At 36.4% G+C, this 26,424-nt stretch overlaps 2 protein-coding genes across 2 annotated transcripts in view; both read right to left on the bottom strand.

The window, feature by feature from the left end:
* The window catches only part of LOC134839745 (ral GTPase-activating protein subunit alpha-1-like), a 328,394-nt gene that overhangs the window by 163,961 nt on the left and 138,009 nt on the right, over positions 1 to 26,424 (bottom strand). The gene's annotated exons all lie outside the window — the stretch shown is intronic.
* On the bottom strand, positions 2,405 to 22,141 carry LOC134839744 (mitogen-activated protein kinase 11-like). The gene is made up of 8 exons (XM_063855367.1): positions 21,474 to 22,141; positions 11,118 to 11,309; positions 10,155 to 10,299; positions 10,042 to 10,089; positions 9,116 to 9,230; positions 6,016 to 6,167; positions 5,681 to 5,759; positions 2,405 to 2,622 (listed from the first exon to the last, which is right to left on the bottom strand). The coding sequence occupies exons 1-8, from the start codon at positions 22,139 to 22,141 to the stop codon at positions 2,405 to 2,407; spliced, it is 1,617 nt and encodes a 538-aa protein (XP_063711437.1).

Raw genomic sequence — 26,424 nt, 5'->3', positions numbered from 1 at the left:
AGTACCCAGTAGTTAAATTTGAAGTTGTATGAAATCGAGCATTTCACCAGCATATCAGCAAAAACTGAAGCATAGTGATTTGACTGATTTTGTTAAACTTGTCGTCTATATGTTAAACTTATAGACCAAAAAAAAGTCTATATTCCGATTTGATTATTTTCAACTTCCGTATTTCAAACATCATGTTGAAAAAAAAACATCAAGTTGAAAAGATAACAAAGGATCACTCCCATGATAAGTGACAACTATGGTTAAGAACAGAAACGGGGAAAAATATTGGTGATAGAAGCGATTGGGCAGTGCTTGGGATACAAATGGACACCAGTTTGAACCCACAATTGGAAATATCTAAGATTCTCGCTAACAAAACATTTTATCCATCCGACAATTGAAAATGGGAGGAACTTTGTGATAGAGCGTGTTTTAGTTTTTATTGTTTTCCACAGGAAGTCATCTATCACAAATAATCATCTGAATGGGTCAAAAGATATATTATAACAAAGCCGTTTCAGTCGTTATTCGAAACACAATAAGAAATTTTAAAAATTGTCCAAGTTTCAAGAAAAACGGATTGACAATTTTTGAGTTTTACGTCAATTTCGAGCAAGTAAAGCGATCGAGTAACCCTAGATTTATGAAAACTTAGCTTTTATTTAAACTTTTAGGCTAGAAAAAACCTTATTTTAATATAAAAAATAAAGACAGTCAAAGATTGGAAAAGAGTAATGAACGCAAGTAAACAAAAAAACTGACTTCGTTGAAAAAATATCAAATAACTTTCAAATTTCGAAGAAAAAAAGATGCCCTTTAAACTCTTTGAATTTCAAGAACAATCTATCATTGACGCTTTTTTGAAAACATTAACCCAACATGAGAAAACTGGATCAACAGGTAAAGTCTTTATTCAGCTGGAAATCTAAAAATTAAATTCCACGTTCGAACCTAGAAATCGTTCGTTTTTTCGCGCCGTTTCCACGTTCGTATTTGGACAATCCTATTGATGTCACTTTCAGCAGATGAATTTCAATTGAACTCAAAAAGTGCACATATACCTAAGTGCATTCATAAATGCATCAATATGAATGAATGGACATCTGTAGTTATTAGATACTTTCATGCACATTTTGAGACTTTTTCCTGAAAAAAAGCAAGACCTATAAAAGAGTCTTGCTTGGCAATAAAGGTTCCTTGGCAATAAAGGTTTTCTTATGATTGTAAGCATTCACGAGCAAGAAAAATAAGAATTTAATTTTTTTTTCCATTTTTTGTAGGTCTTACAATTTTTGAAAACAAATTTGGTCAATTATATTTAAGTTCTCTACTTTATACGCATTTGTATAGCTCTTTTATCACACCACGAACTAAAACGACACTAATTTGAAGAAAAAAAAACTAAATCACTTTCTTGTATATTTTTATGAATGTAGTCGGAACAATGTGCTACTAGCAGGTTTTAGAGATGAAACAGTCAAACCCTATTGTTCCGAAAATTGCAAGAGGAATGCTGCATTTGAGTGGGTTTGTTTTTTGCTTTCCAAACAAAATCCGGTACTACAAATTATGGAATGGCTCGAATGATCCATCATACTTAAGTCCTTTCATTCGTGATTCAAACATTAAAAAACAAAAATTGGTTCGAAATGCCTACGTTTCAACGCGTTTGTATACATGTCTGATCACAACACGCACAAAAAAAAAACATTACAGAAAATTATTGGCAGTATTTTTATGAATGTTGTCGGAACATTCTGTGCAACTTGCACAGCAACCAGCTCTTTCTGTTGTTATCTATATTTGCCCGAAATTTTGCTCCACGTAAATTACATAGTAAGCCAAAAACAAACATTTTAGACAGTTTAGGTACAAAATTTGAGTTTTCCTGAGATGAGGTAATTTGGCCATTTAATGAGTTTTTCCATCCCAAACGGCAGGTAGTCACATGAAAATATCTCTTCTGATTTACAATTTCTACAACTAACATGAGAAAAGACAAAAACAGTTGAAAACGGTATATTCATATTTATTCGGACATAACATTTTCATTCTATCATGCAACAAGATATATGAAAAAATGCATAGAAATGGAATGAATTATCCTCATCATCAGCATTAGTATGTCTACAGTAAGTAGCAGGTATTTTCAATTTTGTAGCGCAAAAAGATTGCATTTCATCTTGATTTGATTCAAATTGTGTGAAATTAAGCTTTACTAACTTCTAAGATGACATTAACGGTCGTTTTACAGTGCCATTATTTTTTTTGACATTTTACATCCAAAAAATTCAGTTAAATATCAAACTCTCATAACTAAAATATCATAATTGCATCTGACAGAGCTTTGTGTAGGAATAGATTCGAGCAAATTATTAGCAATCAACCGAGATCAGTTTTCTACCGTCCGGGATCAAGACTGGAATGCGAGCAAATCTTGCCAGATTAATTCTTTGTACTGATCCACGGTGAGACTTTTGCCCTCGAAGTCTGAGCAGTGGAAGGGTGCTTCACACCTGGGCTCGTCCTCTTCATCATGCAGAGATTCAAAGTAGGAGTGCTTCAGACAATCTTCCACAGAAAACCTTTTTTTAGGGTTGATCACTAACATGCGTTTCAGAAGATCCAGTGCTAAAACCATTACAATAGATAAAATTGAAGACTTTCATAGAGTCAAAACGTTTAGATCTGCAGTTTTCATGAAGCCTTCAAGACTAGCGGTTCGACCGACCGATTAACATAGTTGTAGTGATTGTTGGTACTGCTGCTCAGCAACTAGTACATTCTCAAATTACATTTGATTTGCAGAGCAAGAATTAATTTATTCACGAGTATAAATGAGATAATAAATTAACACACTTATTAAACCATTGGAAGGGGTATAAAATTCAACAGACAGTTGAAAAAAAGCAATGAATGCAAGAAACAAAAAGAAAATTTGATTTGTTTTTTGAATTCAGAGTTTAAAAAAATTTATGGCTTAACAGCTCTTTAATCTTCAAGAACAATTTATAATTGACAATTTAATGATGAATTTCACTCAATTTGAGAAAACTGCCTCAATAAGTTGAGTTTGTGTTCCGATGGGAGTTCTGAAAATCAAATTCCACTTTTGAAACTAGAGATTTTTCCCGAAAAAGTTCATCACGACCTAGATGAAAGTGTGAACTATGTTCATCGACTCTAAATAACGAGATATGATCTAAATCTACCTTCAATGAAAACTAAAATGATTTAATTTTGGCGACGCGAAAAACTCGCAACTACGAGCAAACCTTAACTAAGACAAGATTAACCAACGTAACTTCCGGCAAGTAAACAAAATCGAAACACCGAGTTTAAAGTACTTTGCCCTTCCTTTTTTGCGCCGCAACCCTCCACAACCGTCATCGATAGCCCGGAAATTTATCTTAGTAACCAATAAATCACTTTTCCAAAAACCGGGTTCGTAACCTCTAGGCAATGAAGAGCTAGGAATAAACATCATGTAGTTCATAGATAAATACTCCAAAAAATTGTGCACGTATGGGAAGAAAAACAATTTCTGATCATATAAAGGGTACAGGGGTAACAAACCGTTAGAAATCAGGTTGGCAAATAACTTGGTAGCTCCGTACGAAGTAGATGAGTTACCCACTTTCGTATGAAAGTTTTTAGTATCGTCTGGCGATAAAGCTAAGATTTGGAACAACTAGAAGTTCACAAACAGAAAACTCTCCGAATGAACTTTTTCATCTGAGGACAGACATAACTAATTCAACAACTTTCTGAGAAAGATTTTTTCAATTTTTTCGGAAACAAAGAATCTGCGGGAGTGAGGAGCAACATTAGCTACGTAAAAGAGAACGAAAATTTGAATTCGGGGATAAACACTCGATTCATAATAGCTCATCAGAGGACATCCAGGTACCAAAAAACGACGCTTACAAAATGCACCAAATCACGAGGAAGTTTTTCCGAGACACATATTTCAATGATTTAAGAACCTTGAATTTTTGCCGCATAGCTTTACTTGAACTTGGCACTTGAGGTGCTGTTGCTGCTTTTGCGTTGCTTAAGCCATGATAATTTTGCCACTTATTTGTTCACTTAAAATCTATTTTTATAATATTGTTATTTTTAACGAATTTTCTCAAAATGTATTTGTAACTCATTTTTGGGTAATTGAAGTCTTTTACTACTACTATAACTGGAGCTTGAATTGATAAATTTAAATCGATTATAATCTTAAGATACTTGTAGCAAGAATCAGTTTTAAATGGTCGATTTCCGTTTCAAAATGATTGAAGTACTTTTTCATAAATTAATTTATATTCTTATCGAAATTAAACACAAGTTGATTGTCATTTAAGCAACCACTTGAAATATAAGATCAGATTATATATTTGGAACACTACAACCTAATTCCCTTTTGTTATTGTCATCAGCAAAAAAGGAACACCAGAAAAAGGAACTATATTGAGTTGGAAATTTTTTGATATGTATTTACTATTGTACTGCTTTATGAAACAAATAGCTTTTTTCGATTCATCCGATTAATGAAAAATAATTGTGTTAATCTACTATTTATCTCGAGTGTTACGCCAAGCAAGTGCCACCAAACGAGAGTAGCACTAATATTTCCGACGGAGGCTGGAAAAAAGTAGCCTTGTACAGTGCTGATTTAAATTATCCGGACAAAACGAACAAAGCTTCAATTTTCAAACGCGTTTTTCTCAAATTGGGTTAAGACTAGACAAAAAGTGAAGAGAACAAAAGTTGCTTAGAATTTCACCAGAATTAATATGGTGCCATTTTTTCTCCGAAATTCTCAACAAACATTTTACCCCAAAAATGGGTCATTTTGGCTTTTTTCAATTAATCAAGAATTACGCTGAAACTGTTTTGTTAATCGATAAGAAAAGTATATCACAGGAAGCCTATTACGCAGCTCAACAAAGTTTAAGAGGGGTTAAATCTCCAAAAAATTGCGCAAATTGCTTAAAATATGTTTTTAACAAAGATTCTGGGTTTTATATTGTAAAAATCACATTTATTGACTATCGAGTGAAAATTTTTTCTCTTATACTTGTTTTTGGAGATTTAATCCTTCTTAAACTTTGTTGAGCTGCGTGATAGGCTTCCTGTGATATACTTTTCTTATCGATTAACAAAATAGTTTCAGCGTAATTCTTGATTAATTGAAAAAAGCCAAAATGACCAATTTTTGGGTTAAAATTTTTGTTGAGAATTTCGGAGAAAAAATGGCACCATATTAGTTCTGGTGAAATTCTAAGCAACTTTTGTTCTCTTCACTTTTTGTCTAATCTTAACCCAGTTTGAGAACAACGCGTTTGAAACTTCAAGTTTTGGTCGATTTGTCCGGATAATTTAAATCAGCACTGTAGTATCACACTACGATTGCTTGTGTAAATAAGTTTTATTCGAGAAACTTTTCTCTGCTGGTTTTTCATGTCTAATCAACTCAGCTACTTCAGCCAGATCATCAATTGTAGTATGTTTTGCGCGAACTGTATATTGAAAAGTGATCAAACTGTTTAAAAGGAGCTTATATTATGAATATCAACAGTTCATGAATTTAACTCCAGCAGTTAAGGAGCGAGATAGTATTTTCGTTCAATTTTGATCCCTCTTCAAGCAATCGAAGCACTGATGCTTATGAAAACTTATTAATTGAACTCCAACCTACCTAGCTTGTCTTTGACATGACTGAAGTGATCGTCGAAATTTGATTGGACACATTCCATTCTAACCAAATATTCACGAATCTAAAACATAACAAACAACGTTGTACAGTACTAATAAACAAAAAACGAAAGTGAACAATTTTTAATACGATTTCAACAAAAATGTACCTAATTTTTTTTAAAGAATACACGATTGACAAATTTTTGATAAAACTAACCCCAGTCCGCTGTCTTGTACAGCTCGACCGGAACGAACTCAAAAAGAATACGAAATGAGTGTATACGTAATGGAAGGCCACCTCAAAAGAAAACAAAAGTGGACTTTGTGTTGCCTTACATCTTCGGAAATGTAGTCGCTTATCTCCTCCGTAGAGGGCTTCCCGCATAGCTTAACTATTCTGTTCAGTAGGTCCACGTGGTCCTCGGCCGGGAACAGAGTCTCGCCCGTCAACATCTCCGCAAAGATGCATCCCACAGACCAGACATCAACTAAAAACAGAGCAACCGTGAACCGGCTGCGGTCTCTGCTTGTTCGTCGAAAAGTCGATGGATCTCTCTAACCTTTCGCAATGTGAAAATGGAAAACGATGATCAAAATAATTTTGGTTAATTGTAATTATTTCCAGGCCCAAAAATACCGTTATTTCAAAAGAACGTATTTAAAACAAAAACAACAGCTATCAAAAAATGAATTGAAACATCTATTCAAACCAACTTTGATACAACACATTCATACAAGATGACAGTTTCATGGCATTTTCAACACCTCATTTGTTGGAATAGCAAAACAGAATAACTGTAAATATCGTGACCATGCCCCCCCCCCTCAGGGATTCGACCCCCTGCCGACCCAAAAGGTCCCCCCTTTGTACTATTTTGAGATATCCAGTTTTGGCTGACTGGTCTTAAAATTTTTCTAAAGGCGCCAATCTATATACTAATTTTCAGGGGGGAGCGCGCGCCGAAAAAAAACGATTTTTTGGTCGAAATTTTCCTCAGAAAAATCAGTTTGGTCGACCTAAAAAAAGTCGACAACATTTTCAAAACATGGCCAACATACAACTCGAAAAAGGTCAATGATTTTTTGATTTTTTTCAATTTTCGAAAAAAAAGTATATGGAGTCAAAGATTTTGAATTTCATGAATCTTTTGTGATAAGCACATTTTTCATCAAACTTATCATATTTGAAAAAATATATATATACCGCTTGGAAATTTAACGACTAAAATCCAAAAACGAATCGAACTTTTTAAGGCCATTTCATTATTTGTTTATCAGAGAGCGTAATTTATCTTAGTTACAGCGAATGAACTTGAAATTAAATCAAACACGCCGCAAAAAAATCGAATTTCAACCCGGAAAAAAAACAAACGAAAAATTCAATATGACCTATATAAGTGTCTTCACTTAAATCATTGAACCATAAAAAAGCGGCCAACAGACAGTTGGAAAAATATCACTAACTCAACGAGACCAAAAACAAAATTTTTAGACTTATTTTTTTATACTGTTGGGAATTTAAATGAGAATGCCCTTTCAAAACAAACTCATTCGCGTTTTTGTTTCGCTCAAATTCTACTTATATGATATGAAAACGTAATTTAGCAAGAACTTTAAAAAAATTAAAAATCAAACCACGAAAAACCCCATTTGAGAGTGAATAACTTTGAAGACTTTTTCCTGAAAAAAAAAAACGAAAAGACTCAACACGACATATGTAAGCGTCTTCACAAAGTTTGATGAAACAAACCAAATAGCCAAAAGACAGTTGGAAAAAAGTCAATGAACGCAAGCAAACAAAAAAACTAAATTGTTTTTTTTTTTGAAAAAAATTCAGACTTTCGAAAATTGAAGCAAAAAAGATGGCCTTTAAGCTCTTCGAAATTCTAGAAAATTTTATGATAGACAATTTTTTGATAAAATTAGCCCAATTTGAGAAAACTGGATAAAAAAATCAAAAATTCAAACAAAAAAAATCAAAAATTCAAAAAACAAAAAAATGAACTGAACTGAAAAAAATCAAAAATTCAAACAGGGAAAAAGTAAATTTCTGCCTGAATAAATTTAATGCCTAAAAAATCTGTGTTTATCGATTCTTCAAAAAAATGATTGACTTATTTTTGATTTTTCAACATCTGAATTATGGAAAAAAATATATCACGTTTAATTTCTTTGCCTTTCAAAAATCTTTCCCAAAGAGACGAAGCTGCGACATCGCAAACACAAGCGACAAAACAGCAAAACTAGCTCTAAAAATCAAAAACAGGAAAAAGATAAAACTAAATTAAATCACACAAGCTTTGCTTGTGTAAAAATGATGTGGTTGAATCGAACCCCGACTTCGCGATAAGAATCAAACAACTAGCATCTTCGACTTGACGGCTTAATTATCGATTAATACAAGCCACCAATAAACCGGTTGCAAAATTATAATGCTATGCTAATATTATTGTCACCTTTATTGGCGACTTCAATTTGAAAAAAGTACAGCTCGTAATATGGCACTACGCTTGGTTTGTGTAATGATTGTATGAAAATTTGTGAAAAGTTTTCACACATTTTTATAACATTAACCCAATTTGTGAAATCAGGACAAATATTAACACAGAGGCGAAGTTGCACTAAGCATACACAAGCAAAAATATGACCGATAACGCTTCTGTGAAAAACTGATTGAGTAAAACTTTGAGTCTACAAAATTTCTCAAGTGACGCACGCCAACTATAACGCATTAGCAGTACCTACCAGTCAATTTGAAAAAAAAAAATACCAACTAACATGCCTCAAATTACAGGGCACTCTATGGAGCAGTAATAACATGAAAAAGTTAAATGAAACAAAAACAAAATGAATTTTTTTTAAATCCGCCCCTACACGCCATATCAAGTACAAGTGATACATTTCACTTCTAGTAACAAATGGCAAATAATATCATTTATGGCAAATAAGCTTCCTTTAACCAACTTGGAACGATTTCTATGACTGATTAAATCTCCGCTTATCATGTCGGAACAATAATAGTCTGTGTTAAAATCCTTAGCATTGGCTGCACTCACTAGCTGGTTATTGGTCAAAATGAACACTTTCAAAATGAACACATCTTATCGCAACAATATTTGCGTCGCAACAATAATTGCGACTTAGGTTGGAAAAAAAAGATAGCTCATAGTATAACACAAGCATTGCTTGTGTTAACATTTTTTCTGCTGGAAAACTGAAATACCAAATTTCCCTTCCAAAATAAATTCATTCACGTTTTTCTTTCGCTGTTTTGCTCTAAAAATCAACACTAATATAAGTCGGGTTATTTTTTTTCGGGTTTTTTGAGGAAAAGTGCCATCAATATTTTCACTGAATACGTTTTAAATCATATTTTTATCCTTCCTGTTTTAAACATGCTAACCCAGGCTAAACCATTTTTTATTGACAGGCTTACCTTTTTCGTCGTAGTGCTCGAAATCGTACATGACCTCTGGAGCCCTGTAGTACCTTGTGACCACGTACCCAGTCAAGTCAGCTGAGATAGTCCGCGATAAACCATAGTCGATTATCTAATAACAGATTTTTATAAAGCTCACAAAAAACCAGAGCCCTAAAAGTGAATTTTGTGAAAACGTAAATTTTGAAATGGTTTTCGCTTTCATTTTTTCAAACTAGCAACGCGTTATTTCTCGTACAAATATCTTGCCTCAATTCGAATTTGGATAATTTTTGATCCGAATTTTTTTCTTCCGGACGCTTCGCGATTAAAAAACACGTAATTAACGCGCAAAAATAGGCAATTGTTAAACCCCATTAACTGTGCAGAAAATTGGCCACAGGTGAAATACATTTTTCGTCTTGAGCCTAGAATATCAATATCTTTCAGAGTTAGAAAGTTGAAAATAGGGGATAAGAGGCAATAGAAAAAGTTAGCCAATGAGGGTTGACTGCTTGAATCGCGAAATCGTCCTGTTTCACATCATGCTCAGTGATCTAAGATTGAGACAATTCGGCTAAATTTAAATTAGGAGAACTCGGCTAAAAGAGGAGACAACTCATCCAAAGCTGATTCAGACTAATATAAAACAACTACTATCAATTTGAAATTCTTAAGAAAATTAAATGACTGGGAATCGAATCACAAGCACTATACCACTCGGGCCGAAAGAAAGGGCAGCGGTCGCTCCTTAAAATCAACGTGACTGAGTTATCTCTATCCGAGTTGACTCGACGCCGTTTTGAACACGGTAAAAAGCGTGTTCTAAACTAGGCATGTTTTGAACATTCCAACCCAGCAATTCGTTATTAACTATTATTCAAGAAAAACTCGATGCAGATTTTGGCATTAATGGTTAAAATTTATAAATGCAATAGTCTTACCTTCAACATTGAATCTTCATTGACCGCTATGTTAGCTGGTTTGAGGTCCTGAAGAAGAGTTAAATTTTAAAACTGTAAATATTTTATCGGCCGATGAATGGGGTAAGACTGACTCTGTGTATAATGCCAGCCGAATGCAGGAACTTCAGCCCCCTGATGATCTGGTAGAGGAAAAACATGACGTGCTCTGCAGACAGCATCTCATCTGATCTCAACACATTGTTCAGGTCTGCTTGCATCAGCACTGTGACAAAATATCTAAAACATAGCCAACAAACAGTTGAAAAGTGTCAAGAAACACAAAGAAACAGCTAAAAATACCGACTTTCTGTTTAAACATTCGAATTACTGACTTGTTTTTTGATCTTTTGAATTTCAAATAAATAATATCATAAAAGCCCGTATAGCTCTTCGAATTTGTGGTGACGTTGGTTTTGAAATTTGGGTTTTGACATTTGTGCTTCGAAGAACAACTTGTGATTGACAGCATTTTGATAAAACCAAACTAATTTGATAAAACTGTATCAATCGATAATTTTTTTTCCAATGGGAAATTAAAAAATTAAAACCCACTTTGGAAACAAGAAGTCGATCAGGTTGTTTGTGACTTATAAACTTTTACAGTTCGATAGTAGATTTGGACATCGTTTTAAAAAGGAAATGAACTGAAATTGAAAAGAAACAAAAGTCAAACCGCGAAAAGTAAACTTTCGGACTTTAGCATTTAAAGACCATGTTAAAGCTACTCAACTGACAGGTGCTCGAAACTCAGTGGAAGTTGGATTTTTTGAACAGAAATGTGATTTCTTTGCGTTTGGGTTGGAGGCTTGCTTTTTCAAATCAGATTAAAGTCAAAACTGCAAACGAGCATGAAATATTATGGAAGAGCAAAATCGGCTTTTTTTCTCTTCGAAATATATCTAGTTGTTGGACCACACAAAAACGACATATTTTTAAAACATCACCTTTAAATGGAGAACGCTATCAAAAAGTAAACATTTTTAGGGATGACCCAGAAAATTCATAACTTTGATGGCATTACCGAAAGTATGTGTAACAGAAGTAACAGAACTAACAGATCATCCATATCCTCTTTCGTTTCTGCGCTACTGAAAGCATCCACCACCGTGAGCAGATTTTCATGATCTTGAAAGAACTTCAACAATCTCAGTTCGCGCAATGCTCTCTTGGCTGTCTCTGGATGTTGGAATGGCTGGTTGAGACGCTTGATGGCCACGTCACTTCCACGCATCGAGTCAGTTGCTCTTCTGTTAAAAAAAACCAAAATAAAGACATGTAACCACACAGAGGCAAAGATGTCTCTCTCAAACGCAAGATAAAACGGCAGTAGCCCAAAAAGTTAAAAATAAGCCATGAAAATAACATTTCTGGCATGCGCCGAAATTGAACGCCAAACTCGAGATTAAGAGTCACACATCCTGGCATCTGCGCTATCGTCGGTTGAAAAGAGCAAGATGCGGCAAAGAGCACTTTTAATTGGTTGGAAAAACGTGGATTTGTAATATAACACTACGCTCGCAATCAAGCTTACGTAACTAACTACACAGATGATTGGGAACGTTAGAAAATTTGCGAAACACCAAAACCAGGCTAAAACTCTACCAGCGACGATATTTACATTATTACACACAGGCGAAGCAGAGCTATGAGCCACTTGCAATACAAAATTAATGAAGAAAGGAAAATGATAACAGCAAACAATCTTAAAAGTTGCGGGTGTGATACCATGAATTCATTGATACTTAATGATGACAACTTTTGTACAAAATAGTTCAAAAAATTGAAGGGGAAAAAGTAAATTATAATTTGAAAATCTGTGATTGAACTGAGTAACTTGCGAAGCAAGTGAGACACAATCCCAAATTGAGGCATAAACTGTAACGTTTTCGAAGAACTGCCAATTGATTCAGATGCCAAAAATGATCAGATGCGCAGCGGAGCTTCGATTGCGACACAAGAGAAATTGTTAGGAAACTACTACATGGTTAATAGGAAACTAGTATCTAATTTTTAAGGTCACAACTTATAAAAAAAAACAAATCGCAGAAGAGACGCTTCCGCTAGGTATGGTCCGGTTACAAGCTGTTTAGGGCCAGACCATTCCAGAACTATCTTAACACATGAAAAATTGTATATCATGAAAAAAAAACATACACAGAGGCGAAGCGGAGCTTCGCAACACTTGCGATGCAAAAAAAAACATTGCGCTATAAAATAGTGAATGAAAAAAAAACAAGACAGAAGCCAAAAAAACTTTCTGAAAAACTATATTGGAAACAATTCTGAAATAAAATAACCTGACTGAAGTTGAAAAATTACAGCTACAAAAACTTCATATCTGTACTAGATAGAGTTCATAAACAACCCTAAAAAATGGAAATCATTTACCGAGCGGCAACTAAGGCGACAAACTTTGGGACGAAAATTGTTGAGCCAAAAAAAACTGTTGTCATAAAAAATTTCATTAAACTTGAAAGCTTTTACGACCCAACCAAACTGAAACCTATAATCCCAAACGGATGTATTCAGACAAAATCAGACATTGTAACCTTATAAATTTGTGAAGTTTCAGTTAAAGTGAAAACTGATTAAATTGGAAGAAAACCTATGCTTTGTAAACTAATAAAAACCCTACCAGATAAAAAACATAGCCAATCGAAGATTGGGGAAAAAATGAACACAAGTAAACATTAAAAAACATTGACTGCAGAAAAAGTCTCAACTTTCGAACTTCAAAGAAAAAAAAAGATACCCTTTGAGCCCTTTGAATTTCCAGAACGATTAATGATTGGCACTTTTTTGATAACATTAACCTAACTTGAGAGAACTGGATCAACAGGTAACGTTTTTATTACGCTGGAAAAATAAAAGTTAAATTCCACTTTCGAAACTAGAAATTGCTCGCGAATTTTTGCGCCAATTGCACGTTTGTATTTGGAGAGTGCTATTTGCGTCCCTTTTAGCAGATGAATTTCAATTGAACTAAAAAAGTGCAGATATACCTAAGTGCATCAATATTTTAAGACGCTTTCCTGAAAAAAAAAAATCAGCAAAACCTAAAGAGTCTTCACTGCGTTCATTACTCTTAAAAACGGAAACTGAACCCACAGAAACTAGAACGAAAACGAAGAACTCAAAAAAATGATAATTTTTTCCAAAAAAGATAATTACCACCTGCAACGGGCTTGAACTAATTACCAGCTAAATGGTATAACTTTAATTTGAATTTTCAAGAAATTGAGCATGTCAGATGAAAGATCCTTTAGAATTTATCCTCTAGAAGTGAAGATCATGTGGACAAAGTTGTTCACGGGAACAAAAAGCCTAGTACTCGATTGCAATACCCTTGTTTATAGCAAGGGTAATCAGGATCAAACACATCGTTAATATTGCAAACTATTTAACCGTCCCTCCTCTACAAAACTCTTAGAGATTTGTCAAAAATCTGTTTTGCGCAATGATTTGCATCCCCTTAGGCAATGAGTTGCGCTCCAGGGAGGCATAAAGCTATCTTTGTTCTGATATGGTTTATGGCCTCCGCATAGCTTCTTTCAATGAATTTTTTTTTGGCTAGCCAGAGTAGTGTTTGCATAACTTCGTGGGCTGCTCCACCAATGCATCCGAAAGTCAATAAACAGAAGCTACTCTTTTGTCAAAATTTTGACTATTTTATTGTTTCGTGTTAAGTTATATGCATCTTCAAGTAGTCTACGCCAAGCATTGGCATGCGTGTTGAGAAACTTGCCGTCAAAGAAAGAGCAGCTAAATCTTGCCGCCTATTCAGTGGTGGTTGAAGCCTTGTAACTTCCCAAGTTTCGGATCAGCTTCGACGTCCTAGCAAACCTGGTTCATTAGATGTGCAAAAACATCTCTGATTTCAACACACCGTACCTCGGTGTATCCGCCCTTCGCGCGAGCAGGGCATGTGCAAGATTGGACTAAGCGCCGTAAGCACATGTGAGGGGAGTGCTGACCACCTCCCACCCAAATCATAAGGGAATGTCATCTCTAAGTTCAGATATACTCAGGTTGAACTTATACCTGCTAGGGGTTGAAGCATTAAGCTAACTGGATGCACCTTGTTCAGAGGCTAGTTCAAGAGCGTATTTTTCTGTTTCTGCTGTTAATTATTAAATTGCTTTTTAATTTTCTTGATGCTTTTTCCTGTTGAATTTATTGCTTGCTAACTGAGTCTTGAGTGTTTTTCGTTTGACCAATCTAAAAACAAATCATGATCTGAGGCAGGCACGGATCCAGGATTTTCTTGAGGAGTCGACCTTTCTTTTTAAGTTGACTAATTTGATTTTCGAGCTCTACCAAAGCACTAAATAGAACCTTTCTGGCCAATTTTACTGCAACGCAGGCAAATTTTTGAAAAAACAGGCCAAAAAGGCGTTTTTAGAAATTTTTTGAAGATTTTGACCAGAAAAATTGCGTTTCTTTGGCGCGCGCTTCCCTCTCAAAATAAGTGAATATTGGACGCACCCCCTTAAATCCGCCCCTGATCTGAGGGCAGCTTGATTTTAAACCAACCATTTTGGCAAAAAAAGTCGTTGAGGCTGCGGTATTTTTGCCTATTAGATTTGGTATGAGTTCTTCTTGAACTATCTACTCTAAAAGTTTCAAGTTTTCGTCAACATTGGGTGCTGTTCTGGTTAAGAATGACACAATTTTTGAACACCTTTTGTGTACGAGCCTCAACACTTAGGGGAACATTTTGGTATGTTTTGGGAGTTTGCTTAGTTGATTCAGTAACTTACATGTTCAATCAATTGATTTCGGGAAAAGTTAGGTTGCATTAACTTGAATTAAAAGCTTTCATGAAGAGTAGAAACGCCAACCCATAAATGTCCATTGCTAAAGGGTCTCACTGTTCTGTATTGCTATTACGTTTGTGAAGAAGAAATGTTTCGACTATTGAAAATGGGGAAAATTTTTTGTCCTTGTGTGTTACGGTTTTTTCTTTTCCACGGTGTGACCAACAGTTTTTGGAAAAAAACCGACCTGATTTTTGCTCAAAACTATATCACTCCTAAAATCTGAATTTAATAACAGAACGAAATCAACAAACTAAAAAGTTTTTTTTTGAAAAAAAAATGTCAAGTATAGATGCGGATGTGGCTAGAACATCGAACTTTGAACAAAAAATCATCAAAATGAGTCGACTGCTAAATCAAATTAAAGCCCTTTCAGTCTTGCTTAGAACAAACTTTTGTGAAGTTTTCACAGTGTCAAGAAACACCGGTTTAAAATTTTTAGTTTTGGTCTAATTACAAGCCTTATGAAAAATTCAGATTCAAGTAGTCAAACTGTGTTTTGCTCCGGGCAAATTAATTTAAACTTCACTTAGCGTTACCTTAGCAATAGAAAGTTTTCAACAGCATCAAAAACCAAGAACATTCTTCAAAAAATGGAATCAATTATAAACACAGAGGCGAAGCTAAGCTTCGCGCCACTTGCGATACAAAAACGAATGACTATTATTAAAATAAACGGAGGACATACATTAAAAATAACTTGAAAAAATCGTTTTTGTCATTAAAAATTACAGCCCAAAAAAAAAAAACTACCTGTACGACTGAAAACTAATCAAGGAGCTTTCGGAATGATAGAAAGAAGCCGAATATTCAAAAAAGCCCTTTCAGCTGAAGTAAGTTGACAAAAATAAGCAGACAGATAATAATCTAAGTGCACGAAAATTTTCGTTTTGCAAAAAATTGGTCTCGACTGGAATCGAACTCCCGGGCTTTGTGATCTCAAGCATTGGTATAACAGCAACTTGGAAGAAAACTGAAACTTCACAAAAAAACGGGTAATGGGAGGTAAGCCGACAAAAATAAACAGCCGACAAAAATTTTCGTTTTGCAAAAAATTGGACTCGACTGGAACCGAACTCCCGGGCTTTGTGATCTCAAGCATGGGTATAACAGCAACTTGGAAGAAAACTGAAACTTCACAAAAAAACGGGTAATGGGAGGTAAGCCGACAAAAATAAACAGACGGACGATAGTTAGAAAAAGCACAGACTCTAGCTAGCAAACAGAAAAACAGGCCGGATGATTCGAACCACAATTTTATGCCGTCTCAAGCAGTTGTATTACCACTACCCCAGATGTTCCGGATGGTTGATTGAGTTTGAATTTATAATAACCAAGCCGTAACAAAGCCGAAAAAACCTGAGCCGAAATCAATCAACACGAAAAAGTTTTTCAACTAATAACAAAAAAATTTAGTCCCCTTTCCCCTCAGAACACACACGTACTCGGACTTTTTTCGGCCCTCGAATCAAACTTCGACTCGGCCAAGATGCTAAAATACTGGAAGCCACTGCAAAGAAAACTTTCTACAGCAAAAACAAATTCTTACATTTGACGAGCAGGCCGATAACAAATAAGCAGACAATTGTATTTCAAACAGAAAATTTCCGTTTGATAAAAAACTGGCCCTGATCAGATTTGAACCGGTCCCAGGCGTCTTCGTTACCTCCTAGCTAATTGTGCAGGAGACACTAAAAAACTTGAATTCATTAGGAACAAATGTACTAACAGGAGTCCAGATGAGTCTTGTGAACCAGGTTATTTACGGGGAAAAAGTCTAGTACTCGATTGCAATACCCTTGCTTATCGCAAAGATAAAAAACGTTTGAAACTTTTTCTTTGATCCAAATCTTAAAGATCAGTGAATTGAGAAAGGAATTTTGAAGAAGCTGTTTTGAAAAACCAATAAATTAGCCGATGCTACCAATTAAACCTGCCCAAGTTAGAGAGAGATAGATAGAGAGAGAGAGAGAGAGTTTAGGCTTCTGTGTTTTGCACAAGAGTTTGCACCCATCAATTGACGGCAGAACTGACTTTCTGCACCGGGTTGCAATGTCCAGAGTTGCATATAAAAGCCCAGGAACATAAGTTGACTTCAGAGTAATCTTTGTAGAAGTAATTCCAGTATAATTTTGTTAGATATGGTTTGTCAATTTGTTGGAGGTCAATATTTCCTTTTTTCGTATTATATTCAGTAATTGACTGGTTCTTTTCCAAAAAAAAATTTCGTCCGCCTTTCTTGTTCGAGTTTTTGTTGTCGATGTTAGATCTTTTTGTCTTGTTAATAAAAGATCGTCATTGGGTTTCATGTTCGACTTTAACGCAGTGAGTTCAGTGTTTTAGCAGCAAGAGAGGAGATGCTTTTCTTAAGGAAGTAGAAAGCTTTCCAAGCTTTATTACACTTATTATTTGGTTTCCATGATAGTTTGCTGCCAAGATTTTACGCCTTCTTTCTGTTTTATTGGTAAGGTATAGCAATTGCCCTCGTTTAGTTTCATTTTATTAGAATTGCACCAATCTTCCTCTTTCGATATATCTTTCTGTATCTTTTCTGGCATCACATTCTGTCATTTCCTTCGGTACGTCGTTCACATATATTATAAAAAAATAAGTGGGCCGAGTAAGGAAACTTGAGGTACACCACTAGTGACAGGTACTGTTTCAAAAATGCAGTCATTTACTTAAACTGTGCTTCCAATCCGGTCTGGGCCATATGCCTGATTAGTTTGCAGCTTTGTCAAATTTTTCGTTATATTCATTTCATTGATCTCGATTTTATTTGAATCTTTGTCTATCGTACCTAGTTTTCGTTATTTGATTACTCTTAAACAACACATTGGAAAAAAAATCACTGAAAAATTTATATTTTTGCGCGTTCTCGTTTGTTTTCTGATTTCTGTAAGTCATAGTCACGGGCTACCTGCTGCTTTTGTGCATCGATTTAAGATACTTTTGAAGATCAGAGAATCTTCGACCTCGAAAAAATTTACTTTCAAACTCTTCTTGATCTTCGTTTAGCGACGTTTTCAGACTCTTCTCCATTTTCTTAATTTTGATAATTCTATTGAGAGAAGATTTTTTCGACATTTTTCGTTTAAAAGTTGATAGTATTTTAAAGAGACGTGAGGACTCTTTCCCAACCATGGAGGGAGATTCGATCTGTGTGTGGTTGTTTGGGGAATATTTTCGGTTAAAAATAGATCAAGCCATTTGTACCATTGTTTAACTAGTTCACTAACGGTACTATAGCAATGGGGATCATAAGGGTGAGCTTCTATGTAGTAGTTTAGGTCTTACCAGTCTACCTTTTAAAAGCTAACTTTTTGTGCTTACTTTAGTGCTTAACTTCTGTTTCTAGTTGCAAAGCAACAACAAAGGCTTCGTGGTCCGAGTTGAAGCATTTGTTAAATTCACCACCACATGATCGGTTGACAATTATGTTTGCATTGTTTGTTTAAAACACACCTTACTGATTGTTCTCTTTTTGTTTAAGGAACTCATGGAAGTTTATCTCAGATAGACACTCAAGAAGTTGTTTTCATATTCATTCTGCGAGTATGTCTTCCAATTAGTGCACTCGAAATTCATATCTCCCGTGAGTATGACTGATTTACAATTTTCATGTTTTGCATAGGTTATGATTTCTTCTACCAGGGATGCCATCGCTTCCTCTGGCCACCAATATTGACTGATTTTGGGGGGATTATACAAACAACATATTACTGTTGAGTGATCTTTTGATTTATCTTTGATTGGAACATATTCACCTTTTATCAAGAAAAATTCGTTCGTGAGGCATGCTTTTGACCACTATGAGCACTCCTCTGTGTTTGAATTTGTGATTTTCAGTAGTTCTATCATTTCTAAGAATCAAGTAGTCACTTAGGAAAAGGCACTCGTCAGGTATGTCATAGAATAGCCATATCTCTGTTAAACAAAGAATGTCCAAGTTATTTTCTATTGCTGAACAATTAGCAAAATTGAGCGTCTATTTAGGCCCAGCAAACTTCTGGCATTGAAAGTAGGAACATTTATTTGCAAGTTTAGTCATACATTTGAGTTATTTTTGTTTTCGTTGGTTTCAATATCAACAATTTTTTGTACTTCTGTTTCTGGAATTTGAGGTAACGTATTCTTATTTCACTTGCTTCAATACCATTGGTTATCATTTCTCTGCGTTTTTGCAGAGGGTCATTTTCAACAGCTTGTTCATCTGGATTTAATTCTTTACTAATAAAAACGGGTGTTTTGTATTTTTTTATTTTGCCAAGTGACAAGAGTATTATTAACCGTTTAGTATTAACCGTTTTGCATAGTCACAGCCAATCTTGACAATTAGAGTGCGATCTTTCCCTTCAATGAATTTTCCTAGTCTTTTTATATCAGTGACATTACAAGTTACTGTGATTTCGTGATTTCTTTCACTTGCTCGAGATCATGTTCGTAATTTTCACGGCTATTGTTTGTTTTTAATTCAGGGATGCCTCCAAACCTAATGCCGTCATAGTTTTCTTGTAGTCTTGGTATTTTTATTTGATGTAATTGCTTATTTGCGGGTTTTGGTTTGGAAGGAGGGGCGGGAGTAGCCAATTTTTCATCCATTTTCTTTTTTATTTCTTTTATTTGAGTAATTATCGATAAATTCTTATCTTTGATTTCGGCTCTCATTTCTTCAACTTCCTGTTTTAGTACTTTTACTTCAGTGCTCTCTGTGAAGCTTGAGATATGTTATAACAAAGCATCTGTTTTCTTTCGATCTACACAGCTTTGGCAAATAAGAAAAGGCCATGTCTTGAGTTAACTCCGAAAAGGCCAGTGCATTTCGGAGTTAAATGCATGCAATCACCGCAGGCTACAAAGTAGAAAATCATTGTTTGTTATCAATATTAGTTGAGCAGGATTTATATCGAAAATGTTTTGGGATTTTTTTTTGTTCACTACTCATTTCGCCAATTTTTCGGATTTGAAGTTTTTGATTTTTTTTTAACTTTCGCAGATTTTTTTACAAAGAACTATAGTCAAAAAAAGATGGGGACGAAACTGTTCTTGGAATTTCGGCTAAACTATTATGATGTAATCAATTTACAAAATTCAGGCTTAAAATTTACCCTAAATACGGGCCGTCTTAGGCTTTTTTAGTCAATTGAAAGATATACCAAAACTACCGGATCAATTGCTGACAAAACTAGATCAAAGTTAAGCTCTTGTACAGTCTAACAAAGCTAAAGAAAACAAGAATCACCAAAACTCCGCCAAAAACATTTCAAAATTGTTTCACATAAGAAACGCTATTTCACATAATAAAGTTGACATTTTTTGGCAACTTAATAAAAACTTATTCAATTAAACAAAATTGAGAAAATTATTCCTTTCTTAACTTATGTTGGACTACACGGCGACTCACTTTGATATAACTTCGTCAGCCTGTGACCCTGTAGTTTTCGCTAAACTTTTGATTGAAGTAAGACCACAAATGGTCCGTTTTAAGAGACAATTTTGAGCCCGACTTTGCACTAATAAATTGCACCATACTAATTCTGACAAAATTTTGGGCAAGTTTTGTCCTCATCTTGACATGTCTAAAATTCTGAAATTCACTCTATTTGAAAAATAAATCAGTTTGAAGTTTTTTTCATTTAAGCAGGTTCCGAGTTTAAGCAGGTTCCGCTTTGCTTCTTCTGCTTTGTCTGCTATTGTCGGACCTGGGAAAGTTCCTCGGGCAACATTAGACATGGCAAGGCGGTTGACGCACGTGAAGTCCCAGATCAGGCAGAGGCCGTTTTTTCACGGAGAGAGAGTAATATTGTCTGGTCTCTTTCCGTCATCACGTGAGAGGCCGACTGGTTCAAGAGAAGACTGAATGTCAGACAAACAGAAAGCACGTTTGATGGCTTCATTCCCAAGTCGGTTTCTCGTGTGGCGACTGCTGCTTTTAGCACAGGACAGAGCATGAATGCATTTAAGGTCAGCTTGGGCCCCGCATACACATGTGAACGGAGATGAAAAATTGGCGCCAAGGCGTAACGAAGAAGCAATACGGAATGGTTCGGGTGTTAATTTTAGTTTCAAAGTGGATGATGGCAGAGTGTTGATCCAGTCACCGGATCCTCGACATTTTGCTCCTTGCAACCGGACATTGTCTTGTTGAGTGGAGACGTTTTCAAGCTCCCTGAGACGATTTTCAGCGATAGGTTGATACCACTTTTTCTGTTTCTTCTGATCGTCGCTGTCCGGTGCAGTTTCATCTTCTCCCACAAGTAGCCACCATTTGTCAGCTGCTTCTCATAAATCAGTTTCCGGCAATCCTGTTTTGATTTTTGACTCGACAAGAGCTCGGGATTTACTAGCAGAGGATAGAAAAGCAGGGGTTGACAGTTCTGTTACATTCCTACGCATTTAACGTGCAGGGTGAGTTGTTGCCACGTTTGTTCGTCTAAGTGGACGTTCAGTACTGATTCTAACGTGGATCAGATTGCTGCATCAAAAAGAGACAGGATATATGACCTTCTAAACGTTGGCGCGGTGCGAAGAGTATAGAGCAGTTTCGGAATAAACACAGTTTTTGATGAGGTAAAATGCTTCGTGGGCGTCTACATGTTCCATTCGTTTCCATAGTCCTCAGAGAAATCAGTTTCTCGTTCAACACGCGGGTCCAGCGCTTTTTGGCCAATCGGCGCTCCCAGCATCTCTAGGTCGCATAATTTCGTGACGGTAATGCTTGGTAACAGATCGTTGAACTCGCGGATGATGTCATCACTGAGGCTGGTGTTGGGTTCCAAAATGGTTAGCTCGCTTTTGTTGGCGTTTAGTGAGAGTCCTAGGGACGTTGCGAACTCGATGAACGCCCGCAGTTTGGTCAGAACAACTCTCCAGTTGTCTCCCTTTGATATGTCGTCCAGGTACCCTTGTTTGAAGCGGGTTTTTATGGCGTCTAAACCGGGGTGGATTGTCGAGCTGAATCCAAAACCTGCTAAGGGGTCTCCTTGTTGCCATCCTTCAGACGATGGTAGGGAGAAATCGCCGAACTTCTTGTTCGGTAGCCGCGTAGCAGACACCGACGACTTCCTGAAACAGCTTTGCCGCAAAATTATCGCGGAAACCGGTGACAAAAGAGCCAGGACTTTCCTCAGACAGCGGCTGTCGTTAGCCGTCCAGATTGGCAATGCAGCCATTGTGAGAGTCGATAGAGCGTGCCAAAGAAGCGACCATCCCAGACCTCTGAACAACCCCATTGTCACTAATGACTCCATTCTCGAACTCATTCTTACCTCAATTCCGCGGCCACATATCAACGCCAGACTTCTTGATCATTCCAGACTTTTTAACATTCCCTGCCATTTGAAATGACATTTTATAGTCTTTTGGTAATTTACCATTTATGATTTAATCGCATGACACACTTGTGCATTATGTTAGATTATAATCTTTCGTGGATTTACACATGTTTGACACCTTTGTAATTAATTTTTTTTAAGCAGGATAGTTCAAATCAGCACTGTATTTGGGAAAAAATTCATTTGACAGCCCAAAAAAAATCAGCTGGAAGGCCATCATAAAAAGTCGGACTGAAAAAACCATTCCGGCGCTTTGACAGTCAATTATTTGAATATTACAGTAAAGAAATTATAATTTAGCAGCATTTTTTTGGATTTAAGTCTGGAGACAAAATTAACGAGAAAAAAATAATCTTAGCAACGATTGTTTTCATGAAAAAAAAATTGATAGTGTAAAAGCTAGTGGATGTTTTTGAACATTTTGGCAAGTGTTTTATATTTCATTAAGGATGAAAAGGCCAAATTTTTGAATGATTTGAATTAAAATCAATACTATTAAAAACAAAAACTCAACAAAAGTATTAATATTAAAAACAGTATTGAAAACAAAATTCGTTCATAACTTACACGACTGCGCCGAACGCCCCAACATTGAGAGGTTCAAGTCGTTCATACTTGTTTTTAACAATCCATGGTTGTCGGTTAAACGTGTACAGAGTGAAACCTTTCCTCGGTTGATCAATTACAGGCTCATTTATTGCACCATCAATTTCATCAACTTCATCCATCTGAAACAAGAACTTTTTTCCATGGGTTGCCACAACTTATTAATATAACTTATTTTCTATGGGTTGCCACAATTTAGCAAGCCCGCCTCCAATAATCAAATAACTCGCAAAAAATAAAAAAAATAGTAAATTATAAAAGGGGCCTTTCCGCTTAGATACGGTCGTTCACAAGCTGGATAGGGCCCTGTGACATTCGACCAGAATGGCCAAAATGCAGTCTCTGCAGAATTCAGGATTTTAGCAGTGAACCTTCCGGATTGGCGATTTAGAACGGATAAGGACGTTATTTGAATGATTGGCCAAACGGTGAAGGCTAGAAGATTCTGGAATTCTAAATTTTAAATTTTCGAAGTGATGACGTAACATTTCTGAGAAATGTTAAAACGGCCATTTTGGCTAAAATAGCAGAAAGAAACAGAACAACTTTATCTGCGATTACGAACAGTACGAAAATCGAGACTAAAAAACAACAACGAACTACCGAACAGCAGAGGACGTTCCGAGTTGCAACTATTGTGCTGTTACAATAGTTGCAAGGCCGTTGCGAACAACGGTGAAGGGTAAAAACCAGCCCTCCGAGTTAGCGTGAACCTGAGGTTAAGGAGCTTGATTCGCCGGATTCAAGAATCCGGAAGGGTCTCGGGACGGGAACTTTTATGAACTTGTATTGAATTTTAGCATCCTGTCATGTCCTGACTTGAATTTAACTGATATTTTGATTAGTTTTGACAAGGATGAGGTGCTAGGAGTTGGGGGGAAAGGGTTGATCCATCTTCGATGGAGATGATGATTTTTATCTACTGAATAAAAACAATAGTAATATGATAAGTAGTAGCCCTGTTTTTAGGAGTGACCTCGTGGTCTGGGGATACAGAGACCCAGCCATGAGCTCACTAATTTTGCATGTAATTCAGTTAATTTGAGCGTTCTGGTCGAAGCCGGAGAACAGTAACGTTTTTGTCAGCCTGATGTAAGAAAGACCACCGAAAAGTACTGGCTTGGTAGAGACGGTGAAAAACATGCAAAGCTCTGTTTAGACGCTAGCCAGTCGTCTTAAGACTTAGTTTTGTTATCCGTCGATATGTATCTTCCGGGCGAATGTTACATGTATGTTTTTATGGCGCTCCTGGGTGTTATTCTTTTATAACATCATGACCGGCGGAACCGTTAACGAGCACTCCGCGCCGAGCGGATGCTCACATTAACGCCCTTAATAGGCCTAAACTGCCGGGGCGGAAGGGTAGTTCGGAACGCGGAAGCCTTCCGGATTACCGTGAATAGTTTTTTAACCTAGTTAAGACCGAAAATTCACGAACCAGGAAGGGTGGGGGGAATCATGAACCCCTCATCCCCTGAGTGGTTTGTGACCAAAAACACTTAAAGATATAAGCAAAACCAAACAAAAAGTAGTATAGTACCCAAGAAAAACAAAAAAAAACATAAAAAATAACCGGAAAAACCAAAAACAGTAAAAAAGTAAAAAATCAGTAGAAATCATCCCCCCAGACAAGATGTGATTCAACTCCCCCGTTTGTTGTTGATAGATATATTGTTGTTACAGGCATTTATATCAGTCGGGATCGTTACGATCAATTTTGTAGCCCGTTTGTGAGGCTTGTACTGTAGGGTTATTTGAGCATTTAAGCACGTTAATGATAAATTGCGCTCAATCCGGAAGGGTCAGCTGATTTGCGCTCAATTCGGAAGGGTCTTGGGTGAAGACCGATCCGGCAAGCAGTTCAAGGAGCAACAAGAAGGGGCTCAACGACAACAACAATCGACTGTTGGGTATCGTTAACAAGTTTTGTATCCCTTTTGGTACAAAAAGTAAGATAGTAATCTGTGGGGGGCTCGACAGTGCTGCACTGTAGTGACCCTTCACCGAACTGCGAATATCCGAGTTAAGCACCTTAATTTGGATAATAAACAAACCCGGAGGGGTATAGTATTACTAATATTATTATTCATATAGCCTATATTAATAGTCACATATCGTTTTTCAGTGAAAAACAACGAAAACAGACCGGTTTTTAGGGTCAAAATAGCGATATTTTGATCCCCCCACAAGTCGCGATTTTTGAGATATCGATATTTTTTGAAACGGAAAAAAGCGCTAAGTTAGTGTGTTACATCGTAACTGCACTACTGTAATAAGTAGAACCGGTTAACTTTAGTTCGGAAGTGGTTGGAACTAGTTTGGTACCAAAAACCAAATTTTCCCAATTTTTGATAGTAAGAAACACTAAAAATTTAGAAAATTTTTTGAAATTTTTGAGGTAGGACAGTAAAAATAGTTGTTCGGACAACGTCCACTAGTGAATCTACAAGTCTTAAAATCCGCTACCCGAAAGCCTTCCGGGTTGCAGAGAAATCGAACATAACGTGTTTGATTTGGTGGATTCATCAATCGGGAGGGGTCCAGGTAGCATAGTTTTGCGCAAATTTTTTCTACAATAGCGTTTTAGATCGGGTTTTTTGCATTGAACTAGAAGAGTATAGGCCTTCTGAGCTCGGATCAATAATTTTTAGGTCGAAAGGACCAGATTTGCGGAAAAAGTTAGGCGGAACCTATAAGAGAGAAAATTTTTTGAGTTCAGAAAAAAGACGTTTTGGTTAATAACTTTGGAACTACTGATCATATCGAGTTGATCTTGGTACCAATAGATCAGAAATTAGCTGGGCTTACTAATAGGATCAGAAATTTTTCGGAAAAGCGAGCGAGAAAATTTTTGAGATTGTTTTTAGCAAATTACACAAATCCGGAGGGGTACACCCTTCACGTTTTATAAATTTTTCTGAGAAACCCTTATACCTCTACCAAAAGTTGATAGCGATTGAACTAAGTAACTTAGGACAGTTCTAGACAAAAAGGGAGGGCTGAAGGCACAAGACAACCATAATAGAGTCGAAATTAGGCAAGTGATAAGACCCTTCACCGTTAGTGTGAATTGTCAAATAAGTGCCTTAACTTCAATCCGGAGGGGTCTAGGAAAGGACCCTATACCCTTCCCAGTTAATTCAAACAGCATAATAGCAGAACGTATCCGGAGGGGTATAAGCTGAAATTAAGAAAACTACAAAAAGCTACTTTGACAGAGCTAAGGGCTCCGAAGTCAGAGGGGTCCGAATCCGGAGGGGTCTACTTTCCACAAAACCGGAGGGGTCCGAATCCGGAGGGGTCTTAAAGTTGCTAATTCGGAGGGGTCCAAATCCGGAGGGGTCTACTATTAACTAACTCGGAGGGGTCCCAATCCGGAGGGGTCTATATTCTGACAGTCCGGAAGGGTCCTATTTGTGCCAATCCGGAGGGGTCCATATTCTGACAGTCCGGAAGGGTCCTATTTGTGCCAATCCGGAGGGGTATTATTTTATTAAGGACTTAGGTAAACGAAAGAAAGACTAAAAAGCGAGAGGTATTAGGTTATTAATACACAGGCTAGGTATCAGTGACTGCACTGGTGACTTGCCTCTCAAAAGGAACCA

This window comes from Symsagittifera roscoffensis, chromosome 2 (genome assembly GCF_963678635.1).
Source record: "Symsagittifera roscoffensis chromosome 2, txSymRosc1.1, whole genome shotgun sequence".
Classification (NCBI taxonomy): Eukaryota; Metazoa; Xenacoelomorpha; order Acoela; family Convolutidae; genus Symsagittifera; species Symsagittifera roscoffensis.
Note: the sequence above shows the minus strand (reverse complement) of the source record. Positions and strands in the feature narration are given on the sequence as shown.

What these genes read in the sequence shown, in the direction of transcription:
- LOC134839744 (XM_063855367.1), bottom strand. Translation starts at nt 22,141, where the DNA reads ATGAGTTCGAGAATGGAGTCATTAGTGACAATGGGGTTGTTCAGAGGT. An exon ending in ATGAAGATTCAATGTTGAAG is followed by an intron (nt 9,231 to 10,041) that starts GTAAGACTATTG and finishes ATCTGTTATTAG; the next exon opens with ATAATCGACTATGGTTTATC. An exon ending in CGAGCACTACGACGAAAAAG is followed by an intron (nt 6,168 to 9,115) that starts GTAAGCCTGTCA and finishes CTCTGTTTTTAG; the next exon opens with TTGATGTCTGGTCTGTGGGA.